Source organism: Sciurus carolinensis, chromosome 1 (genome assembly GCF_902686445.1).
Source record: "Sciurus carolinensis chromosome 1, mSciCar1.2, whole genome shotgun sequence".
NCBI lineage: Eukaryota > Metazoa > Chordata > Mammalia > Rodentia > Sciuridae > Sciurus > Sciurus carolinensis.
Genome location: NC_062213.1, coordinates 20,949,189 through 20,976,234, shown reverse-complemented (window position 1 = coordinate 20,976,234; position 27,046 = coordinate 20,949,189). Strand labels below are relative to the sequence as shown.

General features: G+C 34.4%; 1 protein-coding gene across 2 annotated transcripts in view; it reads right to left on the bottom strand.

Moving 5' to 3' along the window:
• Window positions 1-27,046, bottom strand: part of Taf2 (TATA-box binding protein associated factor 2) — an 87,918-nt gene that overhangs the window by 54,821 nt on the left and 6,051 nt on the right. Inside the window, exons 4-15 of one of the 2 annotated variants that reach the window (XM_047520856.1) lie at window positions 21,135-21,253; window positions 19,649-19,790; window positions 18,257-18,488; window positions 16,533-16,717; window positions 15,384-15,497; window positions 13,793-13,892; window positions 11,981-12,066; window positions 7,075-7,210; window positions 5,362-5,516; window positions 4,569-4,683; window positions 4,102-4,211; window positions 967-1,032 (exon numbers count right to left, since the gene is read on the bottom strand). In XM_047520856.1, coding sequence (XP_047376812.1) covers window positions 967-1,032; window positions 4,102-4,211; window positions 4,569-4,683; window positions 5,362-5,516; window positions 7,075-7,210; window positions 11,981-12,066; window positions 13,793-13,892; window positions 15,384-15,497; window positions 16,533-16,717; window positions 18,257-18,488; window positions 19,649-19,790; window positions 21,135-21,253 — 1,560 coding nt within the window. Of the gene's footprint in view, window positions 1-966; window positions 1,033-4,101; window positions 4,212-4,568; window positions 4,684-5,361; window positions 5,517-7,074; window positions 7,211-11,980; window positions 12,067-13,792; window positions 13,893-15,383; window positions 15,498-16,532; window positions 16,718-18,256; window positions 18,489-19,648; window positions 19,791-21,134; window positions 21,254-27,046 lie in introns of those variants that run through there. The other variant, XM_047520866.1, reaches the window with a different exon arrangement.

Genomic DNA, 27,046 nt, shown 5'->3' with positions numbered 1-27,046 from the left:
AATTGATTGTGGCTATGAATACTACTCTTTATTGGAAATCAGTTTGTGACTAAGAAATGAAAACATTCATTAAACTAAATTCATTCCTTTAGTTTACTTATATTTTTAAAATGCTAGCTAGATTCATAATTATCTTTCTCAAATGGCAAATTCTGAAATTATAACTTGAAGGCTTGAGTTTATCCTCATGTACTTTTCAACTCATAAGCACACCTCTGAAATTGAGTCCATTTCAACAATTCATCAAAAGAATATTATCTGTAGTATTAATTCAACAAATACTACTGGATACTGACTACAGGCAAGGTACTTGCTATGGAAAAATTTAAATTAACACTGATCTTCAAAGGCAGGTGATTGTAATCTACATGTACATAGTAATAACTATCTGGCGTCCAAGTTAGTAAATAATTAAAGATGTTTATAAAGATATAAAGGCACAGGATAAATGAGCAAAATAAAAAAGTTTGAGTTACATTATCTTCGAAAATAAAGTACTTTCAAGCAACAAACACTACCATATAAAATCTAGAACAGTGGTTTTTGAATTATGTTTTGCAAATATAGGGAGTCTCAAAGTGTCCTAGAGAATTGTTTCAAAGACAGTATCACATGGCAGTCATTAGACATACAAATTATTAGGTCCCACAAGTAAAGTACTGAGTCAGAAACTATGTTTTAAGATCCCCAAATGATTCACAGGCATATCAAAGTTTAAGCAGAACTGCTTGAGAAGCCACCTAGAGGGAAAAAAAATAGACTGCCCCCTTGGGGCTCTCTCCACTCCCACAACCATGCTGAATTTCCTCTTAATTTCACTTCATCCAGTCCAGATATACTTTGATGTCTCTGATGAGTTATGATCTTATGCAAAATTTGTTTCTAACATAGTATTTCTATTGACCTTGAAAATGATTTTTTTAAATCACTCATTTCAAGATAATTACATATTTTTAAGTAACTTACTCCATTGCAGAAAGATCCATGTCAACTTCTTCTCCATTCATCAGTGGGATTTTTTTCTTCTTATTCCTATATTTAAGGAAAATAAGTTTAAAAATTAGATTTTTCAAATCTAAATGGAGATAAAGAACAGCTAAAGATCTAAAAAAGAACTTCACATAATACTGAAGATATTCTAAATATCAACTAAAATCATATATATTCCCAAGAACAATTTTAAATAGAAAAAAATTAGAGGATTCACCAATAAAGAAATCCTTTACAACAAATAAAAAATATAACCAGGACTGAAATAAGATGTAAATAATTTCAAATGCAAGGCTGTGTTTCATATGCAAGGCTGTGTCCTATATAAAATGAAGTGATTAACTATTAAAACATCTTAAGAGTATTAATTAATGTTATAGTTTGGATCTGGAATTCTCCCAAGGGCTCAGGAGTTGAAGGCTTGGACCTCAACTGATGGCACTATTAAGAGGGAATGGAAACCTTAGGGGATGGGGCCTAGTTGGAGGAAGATGACTGGGGGTGTTATCTTGAAGGACTTTTTAGGTCCCTAGACCCTTTCCCACCCTCTCTCTGCTTCCAGGACACCAAGAAGTGAGCAGCTTTACTCTGCCATGCACTGCTTACCATGATATTCTGCCTTACCACAGGTCCAGAATCAATGGAGCAAAGTGACCATGGACTGAAAACTCTGAAACCACAAGCCAAATGAATCTTTTCTCAGGTATTTTGTCACAGCAAAAAGGAAGCTGACATAGTAAATTGGTACTAAGCAATGAGGTCCCCTGCTGTGACTATACCTGACCATGTGGTTCAGAAGGTTTTGGAACTAGTTTGCAGAAGCTTGGAAGGGTTTGTAGATGTAGGCTAGAAAGGCCCTGAATTACTATAAGCAGAGTTTAATGGATATACTGTAGATATGAAGTGAGGTACAACAGCAACGAGCAAAGAAAGATTTGAAAAACTTGCAGTTTGTTCAGAAAACAGGCACTTATGAAGTAAGGGCCAAGGAAAGTGTGGTTGCTTAAGAGATTAGCACCATTAAAAAGAAGTCAATTACTTTGCACTGGGATAATAGGGAAGATGCCTGAGGGCATCTCAGGAATTGGCCCCATTCCATTCCCTACAGATATTAAGGGTGTAAAGTGTAAATCTTCCCTTTGGTAAGGCAGCACGGGGCTCCCAGCTCCCACAGGTAAGCCTTGGAGGTTGTTTCCCCAGAAATCATTTCACTGTGTTCAGGCATTTACACACTCAGAGGTCTCTGCAGCCGAAGTCCAAGCAGGCCTGGCTACAGCCGCCCGCTGGTGGGAAGCCTTGCTGTCATCCATCCTAGGGCTTGCAGGCAAACAGAATGCAAGAGTTGTGGGGTCACAGAGGTTTCCACCAAAGAACTGGAAGTCATGCAGTATGTGGTAGGGTCATAATCCCTGAAGGCAGATAGGGTGTGGCTTGAGGAGGTGGGAACTGGAGGTGTGCCTTTGGGGTATATATTTTTTATATTGCAAGTAGAGTCTCTCTGCTTTCCTTCACCATACTCTTCAACCATGGTGTTTTGCCTCACTTGGAGCCCAAGGAATGAAGCCAGCCTTCTATGGATTGAGACCTCTGAAATGGTGAGCCCCCAAAATAAACGTTTCCTACTCTATAATTGTTCTGGTCAGGTCTTTCAGTCACAGCAGCAAAAACGCTGACAAAATCAGAGCCCCTGAGAGGGCAATGCGGAAACCAGTGAAAGTGAAGCCAAAGTTGCAAAGGAGATTCCAGGAAGTTAAGAGATTCCAGGAACATGAAATGTCTGCCAGAGAATGCAGCAGCAGCAAGCCAAGATAGCCTTAAAGAATGGCCATGTGGGATGCAGCAAGCAAAGCCATAGGGAAGGGGCTGTGCAAGTTCTTTAGGGCCCACAAATGCCAGACATTGAGTTACAGGATTTAATGGAGGCCTTTTGGGTTTCAGTCTTGCTTTGATCCAATTCCTCCTTAGTATTCTCCTATTCCTTCCTTTTGGAATAAGAATGTTTATCATATGCCTTTGTATATTAGAAGTATAAAACTTTCTTCTTGATTTTATAGGGGCTTGCCGATGAGATTTTACCTTGAGCTTCATAGGAAACTTTAACTTTTAAGTAATGCTACAACTGTTAAGACCATTCAGACTTGTGATGATAAACTGAATGCATTTTGAACTGGGAGATGAGCATAGGCCTTTGGGAAGCAGGGGTAGAATTTTATAGTTTAGATATGAAATAACCCCCAAGGTTTGGTCCTCAGATGGTGGCACCATTAAAGAATTATAAAATCCTGTCACCTACAGGAAAATGGATAGAACTGGAGAACATCATGTGAAGTAAAACAAGCCAGACACAAAAAGATAAGTGTCACATGTTTTTTCTCATATGGGGAAACTTAAAAAAAAGAAAAAAAGATGATCTGAAAGAAGAAGAGGGATTATTAGGGATTGGGAAGGGGGAGAGGGGGAGGAAGAACAGACAGTAGAAATAAGAATGGATGGACAAGATAAAAGCACAATATACGCGTGTAAGAAATATCACAGTGAACCCCATTAATTTGTAAAATTAAAATGTCATTATAATATTTTTTTACAAAGTATGAACCTAAATTGTTTGCCTTGAGTTTTTCCTAGCTTCAAAGATAAAACTTCCATCCTCTCTTCCTGCCTGCTCCCTCACTACAAAATAAATACATCAAAACTAAATTTAAAAAATTAAGGCCATGCCAGTGCAGTGGCACCTGCCTATAATTTCAGCAACTCAAAAGCCTAAAGTAGGAGGATGGCAAATTTAAAACCAGGCTCGACAATTTGGCAAGACCCTGTCTGAAAATAAAAAAGAGCTGGATATGCAGCTTAGTGGTAAAGCAACCCTGGATTCAATCTCCAGTACCCAACATCCTGCCACACACACATATAAAGTATTAATTCTAAAGAAAAAGTCATTAGAAACACAAAACTATTTGGTAAGCTAACCTGAGGTAAAATAAAAAGAAAGACACCAGATAACATATTCTTTACTTAAAAAATCTGGTATACAACAGGATTTTTATTTTGGCATTTTTAATCCGTGGGAGTCATAGTTTAGCCTTCTGTTTTTAGCTATAATTCAATGCCTACCTTCTGCTTTTGGAATGGCAGGGTATATCATGTTTAAGGCTGTTTTCTTCAATTTGCAATGTATGATTGAAGGATCCATCTAATTCCTGTACTGTCACTTTAAGTGGTCCCTTAAAAAAACACAAAGAGACTGTTTGAAGACTGTGTGAGAAAAACACCAACATATATAGTTATGTGTACAGACACATAAATGTATCAAGATATAAAATAATACTAGCCAAAATGTGTTCTCTACAAACACAGAAAAGCAACTGGTGACAAAGAAGGGGGAATTGGGAGAATCTTAGTCCCCTGAAACCACTCTGTAGCCCCTCTACTCTTCATTGGCACATGGTATTTTTCAATTCATTGTCTACAAACAAAATCCCATTATGAAACTTCTAACCAGTTAACTTATCCCTAAGTCCTTTCTACACTGAAAATGAAGAGCAATACATAAGGCCCCTTTGGGAAAAAAAAACACTTACCACATACTTCTGAGTTCCAGGAGATGTATAATCTTGTTTTATTTCCAACTCTAAGACATTTCGTTTTCTATTAAATGCAAAACTTCCATAAAATTTTACCACTCCACTTTGGTCTCTGAAGAATTGTGAAGGAAATTTTACATACTGAAATGAATATACTAAACAAAATAAGTTATTCACTATAATTTAAAAATTTTCAAATGTATAATCAAGCATTTGAAGCTTGAAAGTATACTTCATTATAAACCAGGTGGCAAAGTATTCAAAAGCCTTGTGTTAAATGGTTCCCCAGATTTAAACTAAATTTCTGAAACACTGAGAAATTTGCGTTTTGTAAGAAAAAAACCCCATTCTACCAGATTATTAATATAATCGTGTTCTTAAAATGAAAAATGCAAAAACTGCAAAATTCCAAGATACCATTCAAGTTGTGCCAACTTCTAACCACATCTAAAAGTCACCAGACCATTTCATCTTACAAGTATGCTACAGGCTTGTCTGGTAGATTATTTACCTCACCCACTAGCAAACCTATGTCTTTACTTGCACACTAAAAAGTATTTAAGAATATGACAAATTTTACAAAAATAAGAGTGTGTATACATATGTGTCTCTCAATGATTAGCAGGAGTTTTAAAGGAAATAATTCACAGTTCACAGCTATTTCCACTATTTTTTAAAATGTTAATAGTTGATACTCCCCCTAGCACTCCAAATCCCTCTTCTTTCATCTTCCCCTTAAACATACCTTACTGCCCACCCCACTCTGTTGAAATGCTATTGAAAAGGATACACCCACTGCTTTATTAAGGGCTGGATGTCTTTGCCAGAGACATTTGAAATGGATTTCAAAAACCCAGATGTGGAAACCAACATCTGACTCCACATGTGTGACTGGAACTTCTGAGATGAAGCAGTACTAGCCAGGCTTAGTAATTTATTGAAAACCTTGAACAATAAAAGTGTCATTTAGTTAAGTTCATACAACACTGCTTTCAGTTGTGTACTGAACCCACTTGGCACTATAATTTCATTATAGTCAACTGTAAAAGACCATAATTTCACAATTTCTTACATAGATTGTTCTAGTTAAAGACTATAAGCAACAAAAACATGCAAAGATTTAAACAGCCAGAGTACAAAAGCATTCTAAATGTAAACATTTTTAAATATTAATAATTTACTGAACAAAGAATATTGTGTTTGTTAAGAATCAGAACATATAATACCTATAGCTTATTGAGTTTTACATAGAAACTAAAAATTAAGGACTTAAGAATGTTCATTATCAGCCTAATACTCTCAAGTCTTAAATTCTGTGCCTTCTCTTCTATTTACAAAAGGTAGAGAGACAGTTGGGGGTGTTCCTCAGTGGCAGAGTTCCTGCCTAGCATGTGTAAAGGCCTGGGTTTGAGTCCCCGAACTACAAAAATTAAATAAAAAGCAAATACAAATAGTCACTAGGATTTATATTACCATAAAAACTTGAATGGCTCTTTATGAACCATCTTCTTATTTAACATTTCCTTTTTCCAACCTAAAGGCACAATGAAGGATAAAAGGATCAAACTTCACTTTAAGGCAAACAAAATGCTTTTCCCTTTCTGGTTTTTTCAGTGAATTGAATTGAATCCAGGGCCTAACACATGCTAGCAAACCAGTAACCAGTGATCTATATTCCTAGAAAAAAAAGCTTTCAAAAAGAGACTAAATGAGCTGGGAACAGTGGTGCAAATCTGTAATCACAGCAACTCCGTGGGGCTGAGGAAGGAGGACTGAAAGTTCAAGACCAGACCCAGGAACTTAGCAAGGCCCTAAGTAACTTAGTGAAACTGTTTCAAACTAAAAAATAAAAAGGGCTGGGGATATGGCTTAGTAGTAAAGTGATTCTGGGTTCAATCCCCAGTACCAGAAACAAAAAGACATGAAATGTTGTTTTTTTCCACCTGCCTCTACCAATGCTACTGATGGAAAAAGTAGCCTATCATTTATATGATCTCTACTATCTCATCTACTATACTGTTAACTACTTACACCTGAACATGTTTAAAAGTATGGCAAAATTTAGCAACAGCAAAAATAAACACCTGTTGGGCTGGGGATACAGCTCAGTTGGTAGAGTGCTTGCCTTGCAAGCACAAGGCCCTGGGTTCAATTCCCAGCACCCCTCCAAAAATAAATAAACACCTGTTAAATGGGCTTGCCTTTTTTCTACTGCAAATATTTTTAAATGGGATTTCATCCTTAATCTTCTAATTACTGCAGAATACATCATATGACTAAATAGGTTTGACCTTCATCTTTGTATTCTAATTTCATCTTCGTAATAATCATGTGCTAAGTAGGTTAGGTACTGATACCCATTCTATTCCTGAGGAAATGAAAATTAAGAAAATAAGTTACTTAGTGGCAAACAACACTATAAACCCAGACTCCTAATAACCTTCATTATATAGACATATACATTTTTCTTTACCATTGTTAAGTTCTTAACTTTAGTACTTACTTGTAGCATAAATTCCATGCTGATTCTATTTTCAATCAATCTCATCACAAGGTGGGCTTTACACTGAAACATAGTGTAGTATTCCCAGGAGAGTGTATGTGGATGCTTTATTGAAAAGTGTAGGTGGGATGCTGGACTAAAAAGAGAAAAAAAAGATTTACTTAATATAACAAATTTGACTATTAATTAAGCACTAAATTCCATGGTCATATCAAGATAATACATGAAAAACCTCATGGGAATACCTAATATATTTCCTTAGTACTAAGAAACATCTAAAAATCATCTTCACTGGAAGAAAATTAAGAGGTTTCCCTAAAGCAAATAAAGGAAAACTTGAATAAATGGACACATGCCAAATTCCTAGATGGGAAGACACAATACTGTATATATAAATTCTCAGCAAATTCAGAAATATATATAAATTCTCACCAAATTCAGAAATGCAATCAGTAAAATTCCAATCAATATCCCAATGCTAAAACATGCATAAAAATACATTCAAGGTAGATTACTTAAAAACAATTGTAAATCTATTAAGGAAAAATTTCTCTTCAGAATCCTGGAGTAGGAGAAAATTTCCTAATGAAAAACGTGAAATCTGAAGGACATGAAGGCCAGAATGACTATGTAAAAATTAAAAATTTTGAGAAGATAAAAAAGATCATCAGTAACAAAAAGGTAACGTCCCACAGAAATATGACATATATGAACAGTTAAACTGTTCACAATTTTTCACTATTCCAAAGAATGCTATGGTAAACATCTCTCTACACATGTGCAATTATGTCTGTTATGACAAATGTCTAGAAGTAGAATTTCTACATGATCACATACCTTCAGGAAGAATTGGGTAACCTGAAAATTACTCATTTCTTAAATTTGTATCAACAAATTAGCCTTCAAAAATGTACATTACACTCTTTCAATTATTATATAAATAGTGGCCTTCCAAAATTCACATTAAAACTTAATCCCAATGCATTAAGAGGTGTGACCTCTGGGAGATGATTATGAGGGCTCTATCCCCATGAATGGGATCTGCAAGCATCATAGTAAAAGGGCTTCAAGGCTAACGAGAACTTGTTTGTCCTTCTGTCCCTTATGCCATGTGACGACACAGTGTTCTTTCCCTCTGTAGGTTGCACAAGTTGCCACCTTGGAGGCAGAAAGCGACCCTCCTCAGACATCAATTCTGCCAGTCCCTCAAGCTTGGACTTTTTAGCTTCAGATTCCCCATGGTTAATAACCATGAGAAATAATTTTTATTGTTTATAAATTAGCACCTATATATGATCTCTACTATCTCACCTACTATGCTGTTATCTACTTAATTAAAGCAGCATAAATTATTATGCATCCTTAAAAACATGGCATACTGAAATTTAAAACCTTTACCAATCCAATATTCATAAAATTATTTTTATATTTCACTTATTACTTTTGGCCTTATAAGCACTATGAGTTTATAAACTTTAGAAATAAACAGTAACATGGAAAATGCTAAGGTAAAATGGAATAGTATGTAATTCTTAAATAGAATGTAGCAAGTTGATGTAGTTACATGGAATGTTTGCCAAATACATCAATATGGTTGATTTTTTTAAAGTACAAAGCAGAATTCACGATTGAATTATTATTTTGGGGACGGGGGGTAAAATGCCAGATATACAAAAATAAAAGGAAATAAAAAGGTCTTGAAGCTATACCAAATTTATAATCAAGGTTATTTCCAAGGAGAAGAACTGGTGGGATGAGAGGTGGTAAAAGGGGACTAAAAAAGAATTTTTTACTTTATTCCATAAGCTTCTAAATTTTCTTGAACTCTTCAGAGAGCATAATTCATGTGCTCTCATACACAAATTTTTTAAAACTGAACGTAATAACAAAAACTAAATAAATGAGTGAGTAGGACTAAAATAAAACTATTTAGTGTAAATATTTATGCACAATGGGAATGTCTTAATTATAAGTTAGGAAACAGCCAAGTAGCAGGCTGTCAGGAGAAGAAAATGAAAGGAATTAAACTTTACTGAGTAAGTGCTTATTTCGTGTGTGTGTGTGTGTGTGTGTGTGTGTGTGTGTGTGTATATATATATCTTTACCTCGAGTAATCACTCACAACCAACCAGTTTAAGATGGATCATTAATGATAACATATGAACACGTTAAAACATACATGCACATACACACAAAGGTTATGTAATTTTCTTAGATTGTAAAAATTAACAATAAAAATCTAGTTTGCCTAACTCTAAATTCCTATTCTTTGGAATATTACTCAGTCATAAAAACAAATGACCTTATGACTTTTGCTGGTAAACAGATGGATCTAGAGACTATCATGCTAAGTGAAATAAGCCAATCCCCAAACACCAAAGACCCAATGTTCTCTCTGATATGCAGATGCGAACACACAACAAGGTGGGGGAGGGAACAGAGTTCCCTGGATTAAACAAAAGGGAATGAAAAGGAGATAAAGGGGATGGGAATAGGAAAGACAGTGGAATGAATTGAACATAACTTTCCTATGTTCATATATGAATATACCATCAATGAAACTCCACATCATGTACAACCATAACAATAGGATCCTAACTAGAATAAGTTATACTCCATGTATGTATATGTCAACATACACTCTACCGTCCTGTATATCTAAAAAGAAAAAAAAAATCCCTATTCTTGCCTACTGACTTAATCTTGTCTCCGTGACCATCTGCAACTAAGAAAATGTTACAGCTTACAAAACTTTAATTATCTTAATTTTTGTTGTGTTTTGGGCACTTTGGGCATTCTTGTTAACCCTGTGGGTACTGTGCAACAACTTGCTTTTAAATAACTAAAATACACAGGTAATAAAGGAAACTAATTGTAATGAAATAGCTAATCAAAATATAAAAAGTTATGATACTCCACTGAATATGTAAGTTTACTAATGCATTAAAAAACAAGACCTAGCAAGAGTCTAATGTAGTAATTTTGAGGCAGTAATGAATACAAAGGATATAGCAATGTATCTGCTAACAGATATAATGTGACAGGAAATCATCCATGATTTCTACTGCTGACAAAGTAACAAGTATTGTTAATACTACTGTAGTCTGTTGCCTACATCCCTAACTAAGGGAAATAAAAATTTTAGTTTATGGTTAGGAAAAATAGGAAATTTTCCCTCCACTCCAATCCATAGTCCTTTAGAGAACTGATGAACTGTAGAATAAGATGACAATCCTTGCCAGCACCATTATGTTGTTGTAAGTGCCTGTCTTGAGAATCACAGTCTCAGAGACAGGAGTCTCCTGTGTTTTTCCTTTGTTATCAGAGCAATAAACTTCTTTCCTTTTCCTCAAAACTATGTCCTCATTATTGGACTGGCTTCAGGTACAAGGACCAAGTTTCAATAATGAACTGGCAACCTAGATGGGACCTGAGAGCAGCCCCAACTCCAGTTTTCTTGGGCAGGTCTGGTACTCCAGGCAATCACCCTTCCAATGCTGAGGATTCAAGGTGGCTGGTGAGCCAGTTGAGAGCCAACTACTGGAAAATTAGGAGACAGGTAGAGTGTGCCTCAGGCTGAACCAGAGGAGCTGTTCCTATGAGTAAAGGGAGGAACTGAGGGACAATCTAAGCAGCTACAAAGCTCCTTCTGCTTCAGAAAACTCTTGCCTTCTCTCCCTGAACTGGAGAGGCTGCTCCATCAATCGTTTGTGAGGAAAAAGAAACTGAACCCATTGATGTTGGGATACCCTTGGTCATCTGCATGATCCCTGCCCTATATACGCCTTGATAAGTCACCCACCAACCGCCACCATGGATATCTGGATTGCCCTGATTCTAAATACCCTTAACTGTTATTGTCCCACCTGATAAGACAACAAGGACTCTGTGTCGCTTCCCCCCAACTTTGCCCTTTCTCAGCAGGAAGCAACTTGCAAATGTAGTCATCCATTTTCCACAGGAATGGAATATATAAATTGACAGTGGGGAAATGTAATAGTGCTCTACTTCATTCTTTGAATATAAACCTTTGCTGCTCTGCTGCTGTGACTTAATTTTAAAACAGACATGTTTCTTTCTCTTCCTCTCCCCTTCTCGCTCCCTAATCCTCCCTTCCCTAATCAGGGAAGAGAGATGGACAGGATTACCCTTCTTCTTAGGCATTCCCATCCTTTAGCACACACCACAATAATGAGGTAATCCAGCTGGTGCCAAAAGATCTAAGAAATCTCAAAAATTAACAAGTAAATTAGGACCTCCCACCCCACCTCCCATCTGGGGTATACCTAGAAGATAGCCTTTGAATCACCTCTTTAAAAATCCCCTTCCCTGTAATGGACAGAATCCTCTGGGAAAGGAGTCCCCTGTGTTTCTCCTTTGTTAGCAAAGCAAAAAAACTTTTTCCTTTTTCAAAAAAAAAAAAGTGGCTGTCTCCTTTATAGTGACTTACAAAAACAGAGAAGATAGGGAGAAAGGTGAGGGAAAGTAAGAAGAAAAAGGAGTAAATGAATGTCTATTTAGGTGGCTATGCAGGTAAATAGGTATGGGAAGGATGTCTTCATGCTGAAATGATCTACTAGGACTTAAAAAAGAAATAGTGTTATAAAAGCAAAATACTTGTTTCCATTATTTTTAAACTTTAATGAGAACAGTACAATATAATAGCATTAGGAAATAATCATAGAAAACAGAAAGCCTAATTTTTTTTTTCAAGTCTTCTGTTTAAATCCATTTATAGCCATATCATGAGATAAAAACAGAAAACAAACGAAAGGAATATTCACAGTATCAATAGTTTTGCATACTACTGGTACTTCTTTGGCCTTGGGTGGGCCTCAATAAAAACACAAGTGATCTAAGAGTGATTCCATGAAATAAGGCTCATATCTCTGAATAGTAAACTTACTTATCCTTCTCTTTTCCTCCACCAAATATGGGATGTAGTAAAACTCCCCCAGTTTTCAGTTCATATGCCACTATTTTATCTAGCTCCTAAAAAAAATACAAAAATAGGAGTTAGTTAAAAATTTTCACACACCAAATTTTAGAAATAAACCATAAATTCTCTTTCCTGGCACCAGAATGTACATTTCCTAATATAAATGAAATACATCTGCAGAATAGTTTATGATCTTATAAATAAAGTAAACTATACAGTTGACTGAATACTAAGAGCCAAACAGCATTCTTCACTCTGTGACTTCAGGGTTGGCCAGCAGCCTGGCAACTTTTCCTTATGGCTTTTCTCAATCTCTCTGACTTGTCTTCCAACTTTATTTTTTCCTTCTCAGTATTTTGCTTCTGAAGACTTAACACATGTACAAAAAGCGGGGGGGTGGGGGGGGGTAAATTATGTCAGGAATATCAGGAATTTATGATTTTAAAACTCTTCTAGTCTTCTCTAATATAACATAAATCAAACTCATGACTAACTTAAATAATACAGAAGCAGTATAGAAATGTGGTAAATGGCCAAGTCTGAATCCTGGCTCCACTGCTTCTTGGTTGAATACTCTCACCAAATAACTTAACCTCTAGGTGCCTCAGTCTCCTCACCTGCAAAATAAGGATATCAGGTTAAGAGAATTAAGATAGTTAATACGAAATGTTTACAATAATGCCTGACACAAGTAGTATGTAATTTTTTTCTCCTTTTAAAATGAAGACTGGGCTCTAACAGTTCTAAATGTATAAATTCTTGAATAGGCTCTTAACAGTTTTAGATGTATAAATTCTTTTAACAGTTCTAGATGCCTGAAGACTTTAACAAGTAACTTTTGGGCTTGGGTTTATGCCTGAATGATAAAAATATATAAAATAAGAAAATGGGGATGATGAAGGAGTCTGTTTAATGAGAATATTACCAACTTTGATTTTTTTTTTTTTAACCTGAGAAGGAAGAATCTAAGCATGACATGATTAAAGTGTATATGACCAGAAAGGAATATGCAAAATAGTTGATTTTAATTTTTGGCTAAATCTTCAAATAACAAGAAAAAGATGACAGTAGAGAACATATAAGCATAAAAAGGATAACTAGCATATAATAAGCATTTATCATGTGCAAAACACCATACACAATAAATTGTGTCACAATCCTTGCCAATGGAGTAAACATTACTTCACTCCTTACACAGATGAAGCTTAGAAAGATTAACTAGGGAGCTGGGGGTATAGCTCTGTTGGTAGAGTGCTTGCCTCGCATGCACAAGACCCTGGTTTCAATCCCAGCACCACACACAAAAAAATACAAAATAAAATAAAAAGGAAGATTAACCAGTCACAAAGCTAAACCAATTTGGGAAGCACAGGTACAAAAGACCATTATAAAGAGCTGGGATATATCTAATGACCAACTTGAGGATCAGAGTTTAAACATTCTCTTCCTTAGGGAAAAGTTGTTAGGGGCCAACACTGACAACAGAAACTAGATAAAATAGATGATTAGTCTTATCTTAGTGAATTGATTCTCATTTTACAAGGAAAAATTAGAGATTTTTCAAATGACACTTTAAAAGAATTTCATAATCATTAAAAACAAAGCACATGATGGGGCTGGGGCTGTCAGAGTGTTTGGCTAGCTTGAGGGAAGTCCTGGGTTTAATCTCCAACACCAAAAAGAAAGCAAAACAAAATAAGCACATAAAACCTGGAAACCAGGAAAATACTAACATATCTTACTGACTTATGAGTTTAGAAGGGATCTAGCAGTTATTACCTCTTTAATCCAATGGTGGTACTCATTAACACCAAAAGTCTTCTTCATCCAAAGTCCATAAATATATCCTGAAATTCCCTTCAGCACCCATTCATCAGACCTAAGCAAAAAGTCAACATATAAACTTTTTAATCATAAAACTCTTCAGATGAGGTCAAAAACGATAACGGAACAAGTGAAGTATGTACCTACTTCCCAGTCTTTTTAAAGAAAATGAAAGTTATTAACAAATTATTAGGTTCCTAACTTCCTCTGTCTGATCTGCCCATTCATTATGCCTTCTTCACATCTGGCTTAACCTTTAATTGTAAGACTACATTCTTATTTCAAGTATATTTACCTACATATGTTCTTTCCACAGTGTTGCTTCTCTCCTTACCAACTCTGTTTAGACTGTCTGCATCTTCAGAAATACCTGCTTATAACAAGGACTGCATAACTCAGTTCAATATTCCACATTCTATTACTGCCATCCAATGCATAATTTTCTTTCTTTTTTTTTTTTTTGTGGGGGGGGGTGGTATGGGAAATTGAACCCAGAGGTGCTTTAATACTGAGCCACATCCCCACCTCTTTTTATTTTTTTCATTTTGAGACAGGGCCTCACTAAGTTGCTAAGGATCTTGCTAAACTGCTTAGGCTAGCCTCATACTTAATCCTCCACCCTCAGACTCCTGAATTACAGGCATGTGCCACTGCGCCCAGCTCCATGCATAATTTTCAATGGTATTCCAAAACATGATGTTGAACTCTTAATTATTGTTTGGTTTCTCCAGAGAAAAGATAACTGACACCATTCACTCATTTATTCATTCATAAATCTATCCATTCATCCAGGCATTTTGCCTACCATGTTTCAGGCACCATTCTTTAATGAAACTATGTAAAATTTTAGAAAAATTGCAAACCAGAGATGCTCCCCTATCCCCTACAGAAAGAAAGAAAAACAAACCAAGATTTATACACTATGTAGAGTTTAAAATGTTCCCAATTAGAAATTGTAATCTTCAAGAAATTTTATGTATTTTTTCAAACTCATATTAAGTTAAACAAAAAGAAAATAGAAAAATTTTTTTTCTTTTTCTTTTTGCAGTGTCGAGGATTAGACCCAGGGCCTGGTGCATGCTAGGCAAGATCTCTACCACTGAGCTAGACCTCCAGTCCAAAAAAATATTCCTATCTCTCCTTTCTTTCAAGGAAAATGGTACACAGTTGAGAACTAGCAAGGGAATCCCTACATCATTAACACTATTGTAGAGAATTATTTTGCTTCAAACGTTACCTTGAACATTTCCAACTGCTTTGAACACTAACATCAAGAATTCTCACTGTAGTATTCTGCACATTCAAGTTCATACATCTATAATATACATTCAATTATTTAAGACATTGTTTTATTAAAAATCTTACTTTATTTTTATCATAAATTACAGAAGCAATATACTGATTTTTATGGCCAAAAAGTTACGATGAAATTTAAATTCACATAGAGAATGGTACTTTTTAAGTTAGCTATCTACGATTAGAGCAGAGGTAAGAAAAACCCTCCGCATTCACTTTCTTAGTAACTGTAAACATTAAAATGACTCACCAGGACATTCTGGATATAAAACATCCAAAAAACTGCTGGGCCAAGGACTGGGCTAAACACCTTCTAGTCAAAGGTGTCTCATCTATAATCATGGCACTGTGTAGAAGATTTGTGCTGAAATTTGAAAGAAGAGGAAGTTAATTATACTCAAGTAATAATTACTCAGTCAAAATAAAATAATCACACTTTTAAAATAATGGAATTAAGTTAAATACAAAAGATAAAAGCCAGAATATTTCCCAAAATAGTTTCTAATCATTTCAGAACTTAGTTGAAATTTATAGTCTTAGTAACTTTTGTGTAACATAAGGAACAATGCTGGGCACGGTGACACATGCCTGAAATTCCAGTGACTCAGAAGGCTGAGGCAGAAGAATCTCAAGGGCCACTCTGTGCAACTTAGCAAGACCCTTTCTCAAAATAATAAAAAGAACTAGGAATGTAGCTCAGTGGTAAAGTTCCCTGACTTCAATCCCCAGTACCAAAAAGCAATAGAACAAAAAACCAAAACCTTTCCTAATAATTACTAACTTTGTTTTATTATTTACTTTTAAATGTATTATCTCAATGGATTTTCCTAACAACACTCTGAGGAATCCCCATTTTAAATGAGAAATTTAGAAACATAAAAACTTATAAATATGGAACTTTCCAAAGAAGGAATAAAAGAAGACAGGTAAGGAAGGGACAGAAAGAAAGAAAAGAAGGATGGAAGGAAAGAAGGAAGGAAGGAAAGAAGGGAGGGAGGGAGGGAGGGAAGAGAGAAACAAGTTCTCTCCTTTTTTTCCATGAATAAGTTTCTAATATCAGTATATTTTTTAAATATTATTAGGAAAATACTATAATAGTTATCCACATATTAATGGGTATGATTTTTTAAAATTTATAAACAGAAAAAAAGACTAAAACATGCAAATTATTTAATTCTGGATGAAGATAATGAGTCTTGTAAGTTACTTTAAAATTTTCTTCATGATATTCTAAAATTTTAAATTTTAAAAACAAGATTTTTTTTTCTACAAAAAGTCAACTACATCTAAATTAAGGGGAGGAAGTTCAAACCTCATCTTAACACTGTCAATAAAATTAGTAAGTTTTCCTCATATCATTATCCTAATTTAAGCATTTCAAATATGAAGAGATACCAACCTAAAAATGCTCATGGAAGCATAAGCAGCCACTTCAACATAAGCCTCGTCAATGAATACAGTCTTAAAACAGGAATATGGATATCGACATGTAAGAATTTCTTCATAAAATTCAAAGACTTCATGAAGATATGATGTGGTATGTTTAAGCAATGGAAGAAGTTGGGGTAAACAAAAATGAGTAACCTGAAAATAAAAAGTTGGGAAGATCATCTAAAAGGGTTAATTTTTATATTTTAAATTTCCTAAATTTCACAATTCTACATATTTATATAGATCTATTTTTTTTACAAATTTCATAATCCTGAAAGAAAATGCTACTGTAAAATTAATGCTTTTTAAATCATTTTTATCAAATATACATTGTACTGAAGAACAAAATTCATGACAGATTATAAGTCTGTGAATACATAAAAAGAACTAATTTTTTTTTGTTTTGTTTTGTTTTGTTTGCGGTGCTGGGGATCAAACCCAGGGCCTTGTGCTTGCAAGGCAAGCACTCTACCAACTGAGCTATCTCCCCAGCCCCAAGAACTCATTTTTGAAACCTAATCTTATTTATAAATACCTAACCTAATGAATATTACAGTTTATAGAATTATCTTGGTAATTTTTATTTTCTTTTGCAGGTGCTAGGGATTGAACCTAGGGCCTTTGCACATGTTAGTTAAGTGCTTGATCACTATGCTACGTCCCCAGCCGTCCATCTTAGTACTTCAGTTAATGCTGATTATATGATCAGCATATAAAGAACAATTATTATAGTTGGTCTCTAAAATCTCAACTACATACTAAAAGCTGCAGGAAACTTACTGGTAGTTAGGGGATAAGAAATGCTCACAATACAAGTAGCAATTTTGGTTTTCTTATAAGACTACAGGTAACTGGTCATATAAGTATCGCTGTCTCATATGATAATTCTATGATAAAGGAGTGCCTTGAACAATGACACAGAAGAGAATACCCAGTGAGGTTTCATGTAAGAGGAAGAATCTGAGGTAATCATTTTAAGTTGGATAAAAGTTTGGCACATCACGACATGATAAGTGAACATTTCAGATGGAGAAAGAACTGTTATGATAAGCAGACCATTTCAAATATATTAAAATTTCAAGTTTTTTCCAACATGGTGCTTAACATGGATTTATGAGTGTTACAGTCCCATCTCCAGAATCTTAAAAACCACATATTCAAAATTAAAGAGCAAGCCAGGTATTGTGGCACAGACCTGCAATCCCAGTAACTCAAGAGGCTGAGTCAGGAGAATCAAAACTTCAAAGATAGCCTCAGCAACTTAGTGAGACCCTATCTCAAAATAAAAAATAAAAAATGGCTGGGTATGTACCTCCTTGGTAAAGAGCCCCTGGGTTGGCTCCCCGGTACCAAAAAATAAAGAAATAAAATATAAGAGCAAGACTTATTCTCACTCACTTCATCATATTCAAAGGAAAAGAGAAAAAAAAAAAAAAAAAAAGACTGAGGCAGCGTTCAAATTCCAGTCAGTAAATGCATGAACACTTCTTTCCTTTTGAGAGGAATTCATTTAAGAATTCACATCACTAAAATGTTACAAATATATTTTCTAAAAAAAATATATATATATTTTTTCTCTCTAATGATATTCTTGATAGTTGGAAGATGAGTTAAGACATTATTTCATTAATATCCTTTATTTTATGAGAAGTGAAAGGGCAGAAAAAGATCAAGAGGGAAGTTATGACTCACCTCATGCATATATGGATCTACGAGTATTTCAAAAGGTCCAATGGCCAAGGAGATGTTTGATGCTGCTGTAGGAATGGTAAGCATGTAATGGAAGGTCTTCTTCCTCATATCATGGGTATATACTGTCTCTACCAAATCTCCATTGGAAACAGCCACCATAGCAGCATCTACTGTAAATTCTAATTTCCATGTACATAATTCAGAGTATGAATCAACACATGGGAACCAAAATCTAGAACAAAGATTGACATTATAGAAAATACACTGAAAGTGTATCCTACATTGTTTTCCCCACATCTAAGTTATTTTACCATTCTTAAAAATGTATAAAAAGAAACTTTAATTGACTAATGAAGTTTTTACTCTGTGTTTTGAAAGAATCTGATTTTTAAAAAAAGTTTCCATACATTTCTTGGCAATATTTAAAAAATATACTGTGTGGTAACTCCAGTTAAAATGATAAAAAGTTAAGCAACTCCTACTTTCCCATTTTTAAGTTTAAAATAATTTTAACTTGCATAATCACATTAGTCATTTTTTATGTAGCATTCATTTCCAGACATCAAAATGTTTAAATTAAATTTTATAAAACATAATTAATATTCAAAATCTAATACATAAGTTTAGAAGCTGCTTTTTGGAGTTATGTGATATACTGCATAATTTCTAACTGAGTACTAATAAAACCAGACATAAAATTTGTCAATTTAGGTCAGGTCTTATTGTGGTGTCAGCATTGGTACTTGGGACTAAAACGTAAAAGGGCTTAGAGAAGTTAATAATATAGGGAAAGTACACATACTATAAAACATTTTAGTAACATATCACTAACTACAGAGCTAAATGAATGAATGAACTACAATTATACACGAAGATGTAGGTAAATCTCACTATCAATTTTGAACAAAAATGGCCACATTTAAAGAGCATAATACATTTGATTCCATTCATATAAAATTCAAAAACAACAACAAAACTGGTATTTTAGAAAACAGGATAGTTGGAAAAGAGAATGCTCTGAAACAATGAAGGGAGGTAAGAGCTGGTAATTGTCATAATCTGAGGTGTGGATTAAACGGGTTCATTCACTTGTGAAAACTTATTGAGCTTTACACTTAAAATTTCTGCAACTTTCTGCATTTGTTTACTTCCATATAAAGAAAAAATCAAGTAAGATGATTATTTTAGAACAGCCAGAGTTGCAAAGTTAAGAGGAGGAGAAAAAACAAGACTGAGAAGGTATAACTAATGTATCATTATTAGGAAGAGGTATAAGTTTGAGGAAATCAAACTCATACTTCTCATTTTACACTAAATGAATATATTACAGATACATATATGAAAAAATTGAAAAATGAAATTAACTGAAATATGTAAGAATTTATAACATACCTTGTGGAATTCTGATACCCACAAGAGAAGACATGAGCACCTCTCTCTGCCATACTCCCCTCTACACTGGGCACCACAAAATGAAGACCTCCTTTTGGCTGATCCAAAGAAAAATTAATGTGTATCTTCAGAACCTTTAACTCTGCAACAAGTAAATACACACATTCATTAATACATAAATAACAATGATCTATATAAAGTTACATTGAATATAAAATGGGAATCAAACCTGAAATTTATATTAAAAACCATACCTTAGCTTAGGCTTATTATTCTCTCCACCTATATTAACCCAAGAGCCTACTCCCACTGGTGCTGCTACTCCAATCAGTCTAATTGATGCTTACTGTTTTTCACAAAATACAGCTGTTTATATCACATCCTCCTCCCAACATTTCTAACAATGTATAGTGCCCAAAGAAAAAAGTTCAGAACTCCCATAATGGACACTTAGGCCTTTCCAGCCCAATCCCAAACTTTCAAGTTTCTTCTCCTTTCGCATTTCCCTAAAACTTGTTCACTATAGTTGACTTTGGAAAGTATAGAAGAAAGAGGAATAGGAAGAGGACTACTCAAGAATTTGCATTTTCTTTTAGGCTTTTCATTATGTTTGATTTCTGTATGTATTGCTTTCATTAAGATTTTTAAAAACATTTATTTCCAAATATTAAAACCATCTGAATAGATAATGATAAACTTTAATGGTTGGTCCCTACTTTGGATAACCTCCCTAAATTCTCCCTATCCCCAGTCATACAGAGAGCCAAAACAAAAGAAAAAGTCTTTTACTTTCTTGTCTTTGTAAATTTTTTTAAAGCTAAACGAAGGCAGGCTTTGATGTAATAATTATAATGGCTGAAACTTCATGTAAGATTTAGAAAGGATATGCTCAAAAGTATAAAGAGGAACCCTATGTTCCACACTTTAACTTTACCAATAATTAGCTAAATGAACTTCAGTAGGACACTTACTCTCACTGGACTTCAGGTTCTATATTCTTCATTCTGTAAAATGAAGAAACTGAACCAGATTATTTTCAGGATCTATCCTGCTATAAAATGCTATAATTCTGAGCTGATATGATATGGCATAGGCTCTCAAATCTTGACAAACTGTCCTATCTAGCATTTTTTAAAGTAAAATTTTAAATTTAAAAACAATTTAAAACCAACAGTGATGGTGGTATGCCTATAATCCCTGATAATGAAGTGGCAAGAAGATCACAAAGTTCAAGGCTAACCTGGGCAATTCAGCAAGACCCTGTCTCATAATAAAAAATTTTATAAAAGGGCTGCAGATGGAGTTTAGTAGTAGATTGTTCCTGCATTCAACCACCAGTACCATCGATTAAAAAAAAGTTTCCAACTCCTCCTCCTTCTATATAAACTGTTTAATTTATAATTCAGACATCATTAATTTCAAAAACTTTCTAATCTGTGGATTTAACATGATTTTTAATGTAGTCAATATATTCTTGGTGCTTTACCATCAACATGCTTCCATAACTCTGATGGAACTTTAATGCAAAGTTCTCCATTTCCTGCATCAGGATCCACGGCACTAACTGCAGCTGCATATGCATTGGAAAAATAATTGAGATTCCTCCTGGAGGAAGGGGAGTGAAAAAGCTGATTTTTAATAACAATAAGTCACATATTTCACCAAGATTTTTCTTAAATATCATTTGATACCAACTGTTTGTAAGCGTAATATAATTCATAAGAATTATGAATTTTAATTCTTACATAATTCATAAGAATACTTTTATCCAAGTAACTACTGCTCTACTCACCATGTTAGAAACTACTAAACTACAAATATAATGGGCATATATATATTTCACTCACTGTCACATGACTATTATAATGAAACTGACATGCTGACTGCTGTGCCAAGAAGACTGTTGCATGACTATTATGATCATCGTATTCTTCATTAATTTTGGAATGTCAGAGTCACTATACTTTTCTGCATTCTGAAAGTAAACATACTACTCAATATATTAAAAAGAATTTTTTCTATTAGATAAGTATGAAAAATAAAAGGTATAAAACTTTAGAGCCAACATAACAGGAACTGTGTTTTTTGTTTGTTTTTTTCTGGTGCTGGAGGATTGAACCCAGGGCCTTGCACATGCTAAGCACATGTTCTACCACTGAGTTACATTCCCTGCCAATAACTGTGTTTTAATATATCATCTATTTTTTATTATTATCATACAGTACAAGCAACCTTTTTCTTTCCTTTTGGTATACAGTTCTATAAATTTTAAAACATGTAGATTCAAGTAACCACCACTGTAATCATAATAAAGAACACTGACATCACCCTAAAAAGAGTGCTACCCCTTGTTTCAAATAAATGGAATCACTCAGAATGAGACCTTTGGAAACAGGCTGTGTTACTCAGAATGTCTTCAAAATTGAGCCACATTGTTAGATTATGTCAATATTGTGTTCCTTTTAATAATAAATAGCATCACATTGCCTGATTGTACCACAGTTAATTAACACTTTCACCAGTCAAGTATTATTAGGCAATTTCCAGGTTTTAGCTGTCACAAATAAAGCGGCAATGAACATTTGTGTATGGGTTTTTGTATCAATGTAAGTTTCATTTCTATAGTATAAATACTCAAGAGTGGGACTGCTGAGTCATATGGTAAACATATTTAACTTTCTAAGAACCTGCCCAACTGTATTCCAGAACAGCTGTAGTATTATCCTTTCACATAAGCAATATATGAAAGTACTAGTCCAAATCCTCACCAACATTTAGCATATCATCTAATTTTAAAACTATTTTATCTACATATTACAATGTCTTTTCAATAAAATTTCAAAACATGAAATTTGAGGGATAGTTGCAGAACTTTTATCCCATTCTCCCCAGTTATCTGTGAGATTCAAAAATAAAAATATGAAGGGCCAGGGGTGTAGCTCAATGATAGAGTGAGTTTAGCATGCATTAGACCCTTGGTTCAAAAAAATAAAATAATTTTAGACAAAAAATAATCCAGATTTAAACATTACACATTGGAGTACTTAGTTTTTCTTTACTAATAGGTAATTATTTTTACTGAGTCTCATTTCCTGAGAAAATGGAAAGTGGTCCAAATAAAATGAGTTATCACAAATGCAATCTACTGGAAAGTTAATAGGGAGGAACAATCTTATGGTTTGGTTTCAGTGTAGAAATCAACTATGTCTCCTTCCATAATAACCTCATGAAGTCAGAAATTACTAGGGCAAGATTATGGTCTTTTCAATTTTCAAAAAGTTATGTGACATTGCCCTATGACCACCACCATTGCCAACTCCAGCCCTCCTCATGTAAACACAGCTTAAAAAGGAGCAATGCTATAGAGGAACACTGAAAAACTAGCAAATTAAAGGAAATCTAAAGCATTCTCTCTCAGAACGTATTATAGGCTGAGGATTCCTAATTCAAAAGTCTGAGATCCAAAATCTGAAACTTTTTGAGCACTCTGAAATCCATCAAGGATGTTCAACTAGCAAATACCCCCAAATCTGAAAAACTCCAAAATCTGAACTATTTCTGATCCTAGGTATTTCAAATAAGGGATAATCAACTGCTATTTAATAGAACATATTAAATTAAAATATCCTGATAATACTCTGTGTGATGGGCTGACAGAACTGGCTCCATGAGAATGTTATAGGCCAGACTATAAGGGAAATGACTAAACAGACTCCATTTTGCTCTGAGACTCCATGTTATGTAGGAAATAAGCTTCTCCCATGGGAACACCGCGCCTCTGTACCCATTATCAGTTACTTAGTGTGTTTAACAATACAGAACGATAATTCCTATGTAAAGAAAAATTGCTCTCTTTGATTCCTATTGCTCCTAAACAATGTACCATGTGAACAGTGACTGTATGGATGTTAGTGACCATTCTTTAGTTTGTACCTAGGTAAGGGTCATTTTGACCCACGTCCCCCTCTGTCGATGATCTCATGTTAATGTGTAATTTCGAATCATAGCAACAGACACTTATGATTAATGTGATTTTTGGTATAAGAATCCCTATAACCCTGTGGTTGGGGCTGTTCTCCCAATAGCCATTTTTTGGGGCATTGTGTGAGACAGCCAGCCAGCTTAATAAAGACTCTCACATTTGGACTTCTCAGTGGTAATCAGTCTGTTCTTAAGTTGTGCCCCATAACACTCTGTTGAATAAAGAACACTTGCTTTTTAAAACTACAGGTGCAGATTTTTGTAACAGATGTCAGCCATATTGGCTATCCATCCACAAAAAGAGTTTCCCTGGCAAAATGTGTATTTATTTTACAAATAAGAAGAGAGAAGCCTAACAAAGCAACAGACACACATACGCGCGCGCGCACACACACACACACACACACACACACACACACACCCCAAAGAGTCACAGCTCCTGGTGGCAACTATTATCTATATCTACATTAAAACACATAAGATTCAAATTTTTTAAAAAAATGTATTTGACAAAACTTCAAAGGCTAAAATTATTTTACTGGGGAAAAATTAACCAAAAACAAAGAAACAAAAACAAAAAAAAGCAAAGAGAGACGTTATATAACCAATATGGTTTTTAATTCTTAAAGACAATTTAACAAGTCAACTAACATACAGTTGGATAAAAAAAAGAAAAGTCTTTTCATCTTTTACCTAAAATGTTTCCTTTCCATATATCCCCCTACAGTTCAAAGATGCTAAATTTCAACCAAGGCTGAGAGAACATTCTATCAAAAATAGGAGGACCTGGTGCCTCAACTTTAAAACAAATAAGAAAAAAATGTGATAAAATAGTGCATTATTTCTTTTGAGTGTTACGATATTTAAGTGTATTAAGATCAAATTTTACCATGGAATTTTAAGTTTTATTTTTAATTTCAAAACCACTACAAGTTAATTTTCATTTTTGTTTTATTGGAAACTTTATAGATGACTTTTAAAAAAGTTATTTTAGAAAGAAGAAAGATTACAGTAGTGTCTGGTAACATGCTAAAGATGTTAACTAGTTATCTTTCCCAAAGTTTCCTTTAAAAATACTGTCATCCATGGGAGGTATTTTTCACATGTAACAGCCAAGAAAAGTAAAATTTCTCCCGAATAAGTGGTGTATTTGTCTTGTGTCTTCTGAGTCTCACAAACAACACGTTTCCCTCTTTGTTACGGCAACTAGAGATGAGAAACAAACCTGCAGTTCTAAGAATTGTGCAGTAACTTAACAATGCGTATCCACCAACATCCATTTGTTTACCTTTATGCTAACTTCATTATCTACCTTTTAAAACTTTTGTCTAATAAAACTCTAAAACCAATTCCAAATTATTTTTTTAAACAAAAAATAAATACCTGCAAAACAAATAATAATAATAATAAAAATTCATGTCTCTTACAGAGTAGTAAAGATTTTGTAGTTAGGCAGAAAAGTAGGTGTTGATAGTCAAGCCTTTGCTAATGACCAAAGCCAACAGAACTGTGCTTCTAGCTGGATATATTTGAAAATTTCAAATATATCTTTCCTAATTTCCTAAACTAATCTGTGAAAAGCTTCTCCTTTATCATTTCCTTTATTTCTAATATTAGAGGTGATAAGGAATTTGGGTGCAGTAATCCTAGCAACTTGGAGGCTGAGGCAGGAGGATCAAAAATTAGAAGCCAGCCTCAGCAACTTAGCAAGACTTTGTTTCAAAATAAAAAATAAAAAGGGCAGGGCATGTAGCTCAGTGGTTAAGCAGCCCTGGGTTCAATTTCCTGTACCGTACCAAAACAAAACAAAGTGATAAGCCTTCATCAATATCACTGAAGAAAAATGTCAGGAGATATCATCAAAGTAAAGTCTGCTTCCTTAATGTAATGGGATATCCACTATTCCTGTCATTGCACTGTAACAGATTATTGCTATGAGTCCTGAGCAGCAGCAACAAATTAATGGTAAAACGGATGTGCAAATACTGTATTTTGTGACTGGTTTCCTACTCTATCATCGAACTGCAGAATTCTAGGCTGAACAAGATAGTTATGTTTTCCTTCTGGCAAAACAATTGGTCTCCTATATGCTCATCTTACAGATGTCCATTCCATTCATTAGTAGTATACACTTACTAAAGGCAGATTTTTTTTTTTCTCTTAAGGAAAAGGAGACAGATGATATTGTAATGAGCCTTTTTATGTCAATTCTGTGAGTCCAGTTGTAAAAGCAATGTAATTTCAAGAACTCACCTATATGAGATGGGAAGTTACGGGAGTAATTCAGGGAGTCCCTAGACTTTTTCAACACCATTTTCCTATCTCCTCTCTGAGTCTGAAAGATTCTGAAACAATGACTATTGGGATCTTAAATATGTCGCAAGTTAAGTTTCTCTTCTCAACAGTCCCCAACCCCTTATGGCAGGGGTTCTCAAGCTATAGCTCATATCAGAATCACCTAGAAGTTCTGTTAGAACACAAATGGTAAGACCCCACCTCCAGTTTCTAATAGGTCTGGGTTAATGCTTGGGAGTTTACAGTTCTAAAAAGTCCCCACGTGATGCTCATGTTGCTTGACTGGGAACAGAATTTAAGAATTGCTGCCTTAAGGAAAGATCATATATCCTAGCCCAGCACAGTCAAGCATGCCTGTAATCCCAGCCACTCAGGGGGTTGAGGGAGGAGGATCAACAGTCTAAAGTCAGCTAGTTCTAAATAAAAAATTAAAAAGAGCCAGGGATATATAGTTCAGCAGCAGAGCAACCCTGGGTTCAAACCCTAGTACTAGAAAGAAAAAAAATTAAAAGAATACACATGCAAGACTAGTTAAAATATCATCTTTTTTAAAAATATCATATTGATTTTAAAAGAGTTCATAATTGAGTTTTGGAATCCTACCCCAAAATACTGAGAATCACAGAAATGATACAACCCAATGGTATTGAAGCTCTGAAAAAAGTACTCTCAAATGTATTTATAAAACTAATGGACATTTTTTGGGAGAAGCAGTACTGTGGATTGAACCCAGGTATACTCTGCATTGAGATACATCCTCAGCCCTTTTTTTTAAAATTTGAGACGAGGTCCCTCCAAAGCAGCTAGAATCACAGATATGCACCTCTGTCTTCAAGCTACACATAATATTTTTAGTGATATTTTTAAATAGACAAAATATTTTATAGAATATTTTAAATTAGTCTTTGGCCTAAGGATTATGGTGACCATCCAACACACTGAAATTACTTTTAATTTTTATGAAGTATCTGGTTAAAAATAATTTAAAACAGGAAAATGGCTAATAAAATTTACCTAAGTTCTTTAAAATTATTAAGAAGAACTGGCAAAATAAACAAACAAAGTGGTTTAAGCAAACAAGTTTATTAAAAAAAAAAGGGGATCCAGAATCTAATAATCTTA